The sequence below is a fragment of the Neltuma alba genome, unplaced genomic scaffold, assembly GCF_004799145.2.
Source record: "Neltuma alba isolate B1F8T4 unplaced genomic scaffold, ASM479914v2 tig00010684_pilon, whole genome shotgun sequence".
Lineage (NCBI taxonomy): Eukaryota > Viridiplantae > Streptophyta > Magnoliopsida > Fabales > Fabaceae > Neltuma > Neltuma alba.
The window spans coordinates 167939-179235 of record NW_021635524.1 but is presented as its reverse complement, the minus strand read 5'-3'; the positions used below and the strand labels follow the sequence as shown (position 1 = coordinate 179235).

The following is an 11297-nucleotide window of genomic DNA, read 5'->3' as shown; positions in this document are numbered from 1 at the left end:
ACCTCTTGCGGGAATGATTTTGAAGATCCAAAACCAGAAGACAAAAGTCAAAAAAGACAAACGATATTACTATATGAATCCATTCATCCGTATATGTAGCGTTTCACGTATGGGAAAATGTTCAATTAGATGAAACAAATTAAGAAAAACAATTCCCATCATGAATAAAGAAGCTGAATAAGATGGAAAGCGAAAAAAAAAAAATCCAATAATACACACAGCTTTAAAACACAACGAGTTGGATTGAGCTCAAGTTGACAGCCGCTAGTTATTCAAGAAAAATTGACTCACAAAGTGAGCACCCAATTATATTATATTAGGACGATAAAAATTAAAAATAGAAAAGAAATGATATGATCTCATTTAGATTAATTTTGTAATGTAAAATTTTATCTCTTATTTTTTTTAATAAAAGATAAAAATCTCTTCCTTTTAAAAAAATATCCAGCCAAACAAGAGGAGAGGTCCCTCTTTAAAAATTTCCAAACAAGGGGCCAAAAATGCCGTACCAAAATAGCACAACTAGCGGAGGCCGTAATTGGGAGCGGAGGCAGTAATATACACATTGTGCCTGTTTGGATTCACTTTTTATGAGCTTAAAGTGAGCTTAAATTTTAAAATAAGCTAGGTTGCAACAGGAACCTGTTTGGTTTCACTTAAAATCAATTGGGCTTATGGAAAAAAAGGCTGATGGAACGCTCAAGAATCATAAGCTAAAGGAAGAAGCTTATGCTTAGCCCAGAAGAGCTTCTCGCGGAAAAAAAAAAAAAAGAGATTCTCTCTTGCTCGTTCCTACATGTCAGATGCTCAGTTCCTTTTTTCCTCTCCCATTTTCATTTCCGTCTCACAACTCGTGTCTTTTTCACCGAGGAGTCGCACGCCGTGAGCTGAAGGTCGCCCCGCTGAAGGTCCCTCTCTGGTCGCCGTGAGCTGTGGCGTTGTCATCGTCGTGTGCTTCGAGTCGTGGGTATGAGGTGTCCGTGGTCAGCTGGAGGTGCTTCTTCCTTGCAAGTCCGAGCTGGTCCCGCCGTCTGCAACCGAGGTCGCCGCTGTCTGCCTGTGGTTTCAAGCTGTGCGTGGATCTTGTCTTGCGAGTCTGATACACGGTGGGATCTATCTCTGGTTGCCTTCGATTTGGTTGATCTGTAACATTCGGTGAGTAAAATTTTTTCTTTCTTTTCTGGTTTGATTCTTGCTTGGATTTGCTGTCACCGGTGGAAGTCGAGTTCTCCGTCGCCGTTGTTCGGTTTATTATTTTTTCCGTCTGGTTTGTTGCGGTGCTCTGTTTCTGGCCGGTAGTTGTTTTTATTTTCATGGTCGGCCAGCCTCTGTTCGCCGGTGGTTTTTGTGGTCCTCTGTTCCTGCGGGCCGGTGGTTTTATTGTTTGCCTTCTGGTTTTCCGACGTTGCGTGGCTATGCTTGCTGGTGGTTTTAGGTGAATTAACGGGGAGCAGAACGTAGAGCTTGTATACGTGATGATCATTCTTTTTTTTTTTGTGGTGAAAACGTGATGATCATTCTGGATATTGTATAAGTGCATATGAGCTTGTGTATATGTATATATCAGAGTGTTACACTGATCATTCGGTGGCAATGGTCCTGGAATTTTGAAAGAAAAATGTACAAAAAAAAACAATTTTTTATGTGAAATAGATTGAAGTGTATATGAGAGTGTTACACTGATCATTCAGTGGTTTTATGTGAAATAGATTGAAGAAAGTAATTTGATAACAATTTTTTAGTCCTTATAATGCTGGTTTTTAATAACGTAATTAACTACTGAATTGTCTTTCCTAATTAAATTTCTATTAAATAAGTCATTATTAATTAAGTTTCTGTTAAAATATGACAGTTCTAATTGAAAGATGAACAATTTTTTTTCAAACAATAAGAAAAACAATTGATTAACTGAGTTTTTGAATAAGAAAGCAAAACAGTTTTTGCAATTATGATGTGTTAATTAATATTTGACGACTTCATAATAATAATTGGAGTTTTGATAACAAATGCATTTACAATAATATTAAGAAAATAGTATATATGTTTGTTTGGTGATTGCATAATGTGGCTTTCATTATTACATATTTAGGGTTTTGGTTGATTCAGTTAGTTTTGTTTCCATCAAAAGGATAAAGAAATGGACAATGATAAGGTAAAAGCGACATGGGATCCTTACACGACAAAGATTCTAATCGATGTTTGTGCCGAGCAAATAGTGCACAAGGAACATCATTTACAAGGCCTGGTTGGGGAAAAATTGAAAAGAACTTTCAAGAAAGGAGCAGGAGAATGTATGACAGAAGGCAATTGAAGAATAGATTTGATATATTGCGAAAAGATTGAAAATTGTGGGATAAACTGATGTCTAGAGAGACTGGGATTGGTTATGATATGGCCACAAATAGGATTTTGGCCTCCGATGAGTGGTGGCAATGAAAATTACTGGTAATTATTTCGTTGGTTGAGTTTTAATTTTGAATATCCGTTACGACTTTGTTTGATTTTTCCTAATTATGTTAATGATGTAGGTTGACCCTAATTTCAAGAAATTTAGATATCAGGGGTTGATGTTTGCATCAGAGTTGCAGAAAATATTCAAAGATGTTGTGGCTTCGGGAGAGTATATGTATGCACCATCAGCCTTACAGCCCCAGTTGACACCTGTGACACAGGCTGGTACAGAAGAGGAGGAGGATGTTTATAGAGTTGGCCTGGACCAACAGGAAGGGTCAGGGGACAGTGAAGATGAAAATTTTGGAGTTGACCCAACAACCAGTGCAGGATTCACCGATGACTTTGCCGGTTGCAACTTAAACACCCCTGCGAGTATTGGACCAAGTGGCTCAAGAAGCTATGGAAAGAGGAAGAGGGGTGAGACGTTTGATGTAAAGAAGAAGAAAAAAGTTTCAGCGTCTACTAAAATTTCTAATAGTCTTAGTGTTATAGCAGCTGCTTCTGACAAGCGAGCAGCAATACTGGTTGAAGATCCCCAAGTAGTTGACAAGGTTTTAGCACACTTGACTACCGTTGAGGAGCTTAATGATGACAATCAACTATATTATGCATGTGCCAAGATGCTTACGCGGTTGAGGTGGGCTAGGCGAGCCTATTTGGGGTTTATGCATGATAGAAGGAAGTTGTTGGCCTGGTTAATATCGGCAGCACAAGATCCGGACACATAGAAGTAGGCACCTCTAGAATAGGATTTAGTTTAGGATTTAGTTGTTGCACTTGTTAACTTGAAATGTTTGCTGTTTGAACCTGAACTGATGTGACTTGTTGTAGGAACTTTAGTAATGACTATGTAATATATTTATGCTAATTTCTAATTGTCATCTATGTGTTTGGTTTTTCTGTTTGCAGTGTGAAAATTATTTACATGGGTTTAGTGTAGTCCTTATAATGCTTACACTTTGTTGTTATTATAGTTACAGGGTTAACTCCAGAAATGGCTAATTGGAATGATGATTCACAGTGGAATGAAGATATTTTGAGGGATTGGAATGATGATTCACTGTGGAATGAAGATACTTTGAGGGATTAGAATGATGATTCACAGTGGAATGAAGATGACCATTCAAGACGGTTATCCATGATTAATGAGGAATTAACACAATATGAAGCAGTAGGTGCATTGGTTGGTCATTACTGTGAAATGTATATGTTTAAACAACCCTGTAGAACTAATGAGCAAACAGGAAATTTATGGGTACAAGACATTATGAATGGGCATGATGATCGATGTCCTGAAATGTTTAGAGTGGATAAACATGTTTTTCACCTCTTATGTACTAAATTGGAGGAACATGGTTTGAGAAAGTCTAGGTACATAGGAATTGAAGAAGTGGTCGCGATGTTTTTAAATACGATTGCACATGGACAATGTAATAGGATGATCCAGGAACGATTTCAACGTTCAGGGAAAACTGTAAGTAGGCACTTTTACAATGTACTACAAGCTTGCCTTAGCCTATCAAGTGAACTTATTCGACCTGTAGATCCTACATTTCATGGAACTCATAGAAAAATTGAGAATAATCCACGTTATTATCCATTTTTTAAGGACACAATCAGAGCAATTGATGGTACTCACATACCGTGTGTTGTCCCCGCTGCAAAACGAGATAGATTTATTGGCAGAAAGGGAAATCCATCACAAAATGTCATGGCTGTATGTGATTGGGATATGTGTTTCACTTTTGTCTTGGCAGGATGGGAGGGATCTGCACATGATGCTCGTATATTTGACAGCGCTATTACAAATTCATCTCTAAATTTCCCTCATCCACCTCCAAGTATATGTTTATATGTTCCAATCATGCACGTTTTTAATTATTTTATATTTTCATTCATTTCATAACGTCTGAAATTGTTTTATGAATCTTTAGGAAAATATTACTTGGTTGATGCGGGATATCCAACACCAAATGGATATCTAGGTCCATACAGATCTGAGCGCTACCACCTTCTGGACTTCCGACGACAAGTAGGATTCCGAAATAGTAACGAAGCCTTCAATTATTATCATTCCAGTTTAAGGTGCACAATGGAAAGAACATTCGGCATCTGGAAGAATAGATTTCAAATCCTACGAAATATGCGCAGTTACGACTTCCAAACACAAGTGTACTTGGTTTGTGCAACAATGGCCATTCATAACCTTATAAGGAGACATTCAAGCTCTGACTTCTATTTTCAACAAGTTGAAGATGATAATGTAATTGGCGAACATGATCAGACTGCAGCTAGTCAACCATCACCTTCAAATGTCAATTCACAGTCTTCATCTCATATGAATCGCGTCCGTGATGCAATCAGAGACCAAATTATCCATAGCTTATCAATTAATTAATTATGTAATATTATTATTTCATTTCACTTTGTCGCAATACTACTAATTGGAGTTCAAAACAGTTTTATCTGTTCAAATTATGTTTTTCTTTTATTTGCCTAATATTTTTTATGATTTCAATTTTAATTCACTCTAAATTTCACCTCTTCATTAGATTATCTCAATTCTTTTTTTTTTTCATGTTTCACTTTATATTTCAAATATTTTTTGATTTTTTAAAAATTTTATAATTTAATCCACTCATTAAATTTTATTTCTTCATATTATTTTATTTTAATTTTATTGTATTGTCTTAAATCAATTTTTCATCATGTTTCATTATTTATTAAAACTCATGTCCATTTTGGTAATTTTTCAGTCAAAATTACTTTTACTCAACTATAATTCAAACAAGCTTTTTCCAATCTCATTTTTGTAAACTAACTTGTCTGAACTCCAATCCAAACACAATTCAGCTTATCCAATTTAATTTTTACCAACTTCACTTTTCCATAAGCTACTTTTTTTATAAACTGCTTTTCCAATCGCTGATCCAAACGGACCTATATGTCAATCGAGTTTATATAGCTTATAAGCTACTTATAAGCTCAAAATAAGTGATGCCAAACAAGCACATTGTCCCATCCTAAAACCCTACTCTCTGAAATTCACACTCAGACCCGTTGCTGTCTTCGTCCAGACTCGTTTCCCGAACCAAACGCTGCAGTCATGGAAGCAGTCATGAAGCTATGCCGTCGCAGCCTCTGTTTATAAGCGTTTAGGAAGACTGGAAGCAAATCTTATCTGCTTATTTGCTCCATCATAATCTGCATTTCGACCATGATGGCCTTATCGAGAGGCCTCATTTCTCGTCTGCGTGTTTTCACCAGCAACTCGACTGCGACATCGACGGGGACAGGAACGCCGACATCACTGCCCCACCAGTTTTTGAGGGGCTTATGCTCGGAGTTATTGGATGATTCGGGTGCGAGGGAGGCTCGGATTGTTGAAGCGAAGCCAAGGGTGATGACTCCAGGTTCTAAACGAACTGGGGTTATCGCTGTCAAGTGTGGAATGACTGCACTTTGGAATAAATGGGGCGCGAGAGTTCCCATCACCATCCTCTGGGTCGATGACAATGTTGTGACTCAGGTCAAGACCCCGGAGAAGGAAGATATTTTTTCCCTCCAGGTGCGTTCTTGTTATCAGTTACAACTTGTAATCTATATATCGCTTTTGTTGGGACTGCTTTATTTTCATCTAGGAGTGATAGGGGAAGCCCCTTCTAACATCAGGCCAAATGCTATGTTGCAATTAATGCAAAAGCAAGAACTCTTTTTTTTCTCTCCACATTCCTATGACAAAATATGCAATCGAGCTATTTTAGTTGTTAAAGAACTTTTTTTTTTTTTGGGGGGGGGGGGGTTTACAGATCCTTCCTTTTTGAAACCTCTTTCTCTGTATGTCTTTCCTGCGTATAAGGTTATTGGTGCTGCTTCACTTTCACTAGTGGGTTATTTTGTGCCTTCCGTTAGTTTAAAAACTCAAATATTGATCAATCTAGAGTGTTGTCTTTTGATACAATGCCAACTGCTGTTAGTTTACTTAAATATTAATGTAACTATGTTCAAACTACTGTCAGACTCTTTAATTTAACTCCAAGCTTATGTACAAAAAAATGGATAATTATGCGCTGGCTTAATCAAATGCCACTTTCATACTTTGGTTTTTAGTTTCATTTCTCTGCTTCAGTACAAATTTCCTTGGTTTCAGAAACAACACTTATTAAGCATGCTTGGTTTTGTGTATATCTAATTATAGACCTACTTAATGCTGTGTTTCTAGTTAGATTGGTTGCGGACAGAAGAAAGAAAAACATCTGACTAAGCCCGAAGTTGGTCATTTTAGAGCTCAAGGAGTTCCAATGAAAAGGAAACTTAGGGAGTTTCCAGTGACAGAGGATGCACTTCTTCCTGTGGGTACGCCCATTGGTGTCCGCCATTTTGTTCCTGGTCAATATGTTGATGTGACAGGAATCACCAGAGGAAAAGGTTTTCAGGTGGGTTTTCAATTTTCATTGTGTGAGACTCCGCTTATAATATATTTTTCCTTTTTAAAACTGGTTTGTGTGTGGTGCATGCACTTATGCATGTCTTTGAGCGTGATAACTGTATTTTCCTCCTGGTGGTAGAGAGATGCATGGTTTTCAGTGGTTGTAAGCATATATATTACTAACAATTGTGTCAGTGGGATGAAATTGGATGATCTTATTTTACTGAAAGAAATAAAATAAGGCTTTGAATGCCAAACTATGCCATGACTGTATTGTTCTCTGCCATAGTTGTTGCTTTAGTGGGTTAACAAATGTGGTAGTTTAGGGGTGTTATGTCTAACAAATACTGTAATTTAATATGTGCTTAAGGTGTTGATGTTAGAATCATGTGTTTATAAGCTCAAGTACTTAACAGATAAAGATGGATGTACATTTTTAGATAACATTATTTATTTGTTCAACTGTTTTAATCTCTATGATTTCTGGAGTTTTGTGAAGATTGTTCATGGTTTGCCGACAGATTATTCTATTTGGCCTTTTACAAGCAGTGCATTTATATAGTTTGTTTCATTGCATGCTTTCTTGAAGGCCATATTTTCATCTTCTCATTTCTCAAAATTGTATGTCTTGTTTTTATAATTTAGTCTAAAAGCACTTACTTATTTGTGGGCTGCATGTGCATATGCTTGTGATAATTTTTTTTTCTTTTGTTTCATGTTCAGTACTTGCATGCGTGTGAAGCAGTCTTGACTTCACAAAATGATGTTACCTAATTTATGGTATAAAATTTTCAGTTGTTTGAATAACAAATCTTCGTTATATTCACTTTTTCAGGGTGTCATGAAAAGGCATGGTTTTGCGGGCATGCCAGCATCCCATGGTGCATCATTATCTCATCGAAGTGGTGGTTCCACAGGTCAAAGGGATGCTCCTGGAAAGGTGTGTGCGACTCCTGAATGTTATGTCCTTCTTAATACACCATTTGCTGTATTTTGTATGTAGGAACTAGCGCAAGGCATCGCTCATTTTGGTTCTTCAAATCATTTTGTTGTCTAGATTTCTCTTTTTGATACAGTAATTTTTTTTTTTCCTGTTTACTTCTTAGGTATTTAAAGGTAGAAAGATGGCTGGACGAATGGGTGGGAAGCAGAGAACAGTGAAAAATGTATGGGTCTACAAAATAGAACCTGCGAGGAGTATGATATGGGTTCAAGGCCAGGTATTTTTGTTTATTTTTTCTTATTTTTTAATTTTCTATGCATTTTTCCGTAAGATGTAAATAGTGGGATTGTAACTGTAATTGAAGGGAAAGGACTATTATTTTAGAACAGTTGTCATTGACCCTTATTTTATTAAGGAAAAAAAGCCCCACCTAATTGTCATGTAGAGTAATGCAATTGGGAAGTTTATGGAGAAATTAGAAATAATGTGGACGATGTTATGATCCTTATTTCATCCAAAGAGTTGGTTGTTAATAGTAGTACAATAGAACACAATGCTATCCATGGAGTTGATCTGAAATAGTGGGATAACACTTGTTTGTTGTTATTGCGGTGTTATGATCCATGAATTTTAAAACAAGTTCAAGATCATGTGTGACATTTGGTTAAATATTTCAATTAACTGCTCATTTGATTAGTGTTTTAAGAGCTTCTGCGTAGTATAACCGCCACTGGTAGCAAAGTCAATGCAACTAATGTTGGTCCACTAAGTTCTCTTTTTTGGTAAAATCTTCCGAGTGCCAAAAAGAACTGATTATTCTTTCTGGGGTGAGATCAGTGGAAACTTTGTAGCTACGCTTCTTGTCTGGTCTCAGAGTTTGATTTTTATGTGTTCTTAACAGGTACCAGGAGCTGAAGGGAACTTTGTTTTCATCAAAGATGCCGTCTATAAAAAACCCAGTGAATCAATTCTTCCCTTCCCAACTTACTTTGCTTCTGAAGATGAAGATTCAGCAAGCTTGGAGCCACTGGTTGCTGACCTCGGTGATGTGGATCCATTTATGGTTACAGACTAAAGCGCATGAAGCTTTTTTTCCGTATAGTAGCTGGTTCATTTATTTTAGATTTATTTGTTTTGTGGTTGTGAGATTTTGCTGGAATTATTTGAGGATGATTTTGACCCCTTTTTTTTTTTCCTGGGGTTATATCATCGATACTTTAGTACATGAAGTAGCTTTCACCTCCTCGATCTTAAGGTTAACCCTTTTTTTGCTACAATAAGTGGGAACTTATTTGAAACCTTGCACATCAGGTCATGGTTGGGACTTTGGTGCTGTCATCATTATCAATTTTATTCGTTTAGTGGTTTTTGAAACCATGGATTTGGATTTGAAATGGCTCAGGGGCGTCCCTTTGGTTGGGACGAAGCTCTCATGAGGCGCCTAAAATCAGCTATGGCGAGGTTCTGGGATTGTATGTTCATGAGGTTTTCTCTCTCTCTTTACTTAGGAAGAGAATTCAAGTGGGATTTAATGGTGATACTTTTTGTTTTCAATATAGTATAGTTATTAATAATTGATTGTTGAATTAGTTAAGGTTTATTTTTGTGGTTTCTTAGTGGTATTGATCAAAATTTTGGTTGTATTTGTAATAATGAAATACATATTTATAGAGTCAAATACTTTAACCTCCTTTCTATTTTGTCCTAATTACACAGATTCTCTCTCTATTTTAAAAACATATATTTAAGTCCATCTGTTAAGTTTAATTAAAATTTGGGTTCAAGTATTTTTTATTTACTAATTTACTTTTTATAATACTGAATCCTAAATTTTGGTTAAAACTATTTCGAAGAATTTAAGTTTTTTGGCCCCTTATGTGAATTTTATTTTTTATTTTTACAAATAGTTATTTGTTTAATGATCTTATCATATTAGGACAGAACATTAAGTAATTTAGTTAATATAAACATAAAAAATTAAATGAAAATTTAATTAATTTTTTAAACAAATGTATACTTTTTTTTGGACCAGAAAACAAATTATAATCAATCAAATATGTTACAAACGTTTGCAACAAAATTTTTATTGAAAAATTTTAAATGATAAATTTAAATGATTTCTATAATGACCCAAACTTGTATGATTTGTATTATATGGTAAAAGAATATGAATTTAAAATATTTAGTCATTTAAAAGAAACCTAAATAAATAAGTTTTAATATGTTATGAAGAATTAAAATTATATAATTCTATAATATAATCAAAATAAATAATTTTTATAACATTAAAAAGTTTGAAAAATATATGTATTATAATTATTTTTTGTTGTATCAAAAATTAATTTTTTTATAGATATAAATCTTCAAAAAATGTTTATGTTAAGGAAGGATATTTTGGTCAAAATAAAAGTTTGAAATTCAAACTTAATGGTTAACTTTGGATAGATAGAAATAAAATCCTAAACATACAAAGGTAGTTTGTGAAATATACATCTTAATTTTAAGAAATACATTTTCAAAATAGAGAGAACATTTTTGTAATTTAAATAAAACAAATAGGTAGTCAATGTGTATTACTCATATTTATAATGCAAAAATATGTATATATTAATATAGATTACTATGGAAAAATATTGAGGTTGTTATATAATCAAGACCAAACAATTTGGTACAGTTTTTCATCCAAATGTGATAAACAGTAAACAAATTTACTCAAATATGATAAGATAAAAAATATTTACCGAAATGCTATACTTGAAAATCGTTCAGACCATGATCGAGTTTAAATTTGTATAGAACTCGTTTTGATCGAAAATGAGTTCAGTGGAACCCACGTCACAAAACAACAGAACTCGTTCAAACCAAGAACGAGTTTAGTGGGACTCACCTCAAAAAAGTGAATCCATTTGTCTTCTACCTACACCTTTCCCCATAAACTCCATGTGCTTTTTCCTTTTTTGACTAGACTCCACATGCTTTTTGTCTTTCAACCACACGCAGAGCTACTGCTCATAGACATAGTTAATTGTCTTCATTAGATATTCCCATCAGTATAGGGGTGTAGGGAGTAGTCATTCAAACTGTCCTTAGCTCATGCCTAGCGAGTATTTTTTTGGCATGTGAGTGCATAGTGTACATTTTATTATTGTGTATATAATGCATGCAATTTTCCACTCAAATCTTCCTTTCTTCTTGTTACTTTTCAAGTTCTTCAGCTTCTTCCATTCTTCTTTCGCCTTCCACACTTTTGTTTAGTGAAGTTGGTGGTATGTGCGGTCTTGCAAATATTGTATACGTTTTATTTCAACTTGAAGCTTGATTTTTCTTCTGACTAAGGTACATTCTCTTGATTAAATTTTTTTCCCTTAAATTTTTGTATGTATTTTGCTAAATGATGGATAAGAATTTTATATCTAGTCATTTTTATATGTTGAGTTTCTTTTAATTAAAAAATAGATATATAATTAATTT

General features: G+C 34.9%; 2 protein-coding genes across 3 annotated transcripts; both read left to right on the top strand.

Annotated features, from left to right (window-relative positions):
• The first annotated feature begins 2137 nt into the window (after positions 1-2137).
• On the top strand, positions 2138-3182 carry LOC114758264 (uncharacterized). Its single transcript, XM_028947296.1, has 2 exons — positions 2138-2152; positions 2529-3182. The coding sequence occupies exons 1-2, from the start codon at positions 2138-2140 to the stop codon at positions 3180-3182; spliced, it is 669 nt and encodes a 222-aa protein (XP_028803129.1).
• Positions 3183-3813: 631 nt separating this feature from the next.
• On the top strand, positions 3814-9203 carry LOC114758297 (50S ribosomal protein L3-2, mitochondrial-like). Of its 2 annotated transcripts, XM_028947328.1 has the most exons (6): positions 3814-3819; positions 5614-6022; positions 6681-6890; positions 7719-7823; positions 7990-8103; positions 8728-9203. In XM_028947328.1, the coding sequence occupies exons 2-6, from the start codon at positions 5672-5674 to the stop codon at positions 8899-8901; spliced, it is 954 nt and encodes a 317-aa protein (XP_028803161.1). In that variant the 5' UTR covers positions 3814-3819; positions 5614-5671; the 3' UTR covers positions 8902-9203. The 2 variants fall into 2 exon arrangements, with proteins under 2 accessions (XP_028803161.1, XP_028803160.1); XM_028947327.1 differs by lacking the exon at positions 3814-3819 and having other exon boundaries at positions 5486-6022.
• The last annotated feature ends 2094 nt before the right edge of the window (positions 9204-11297 follow it).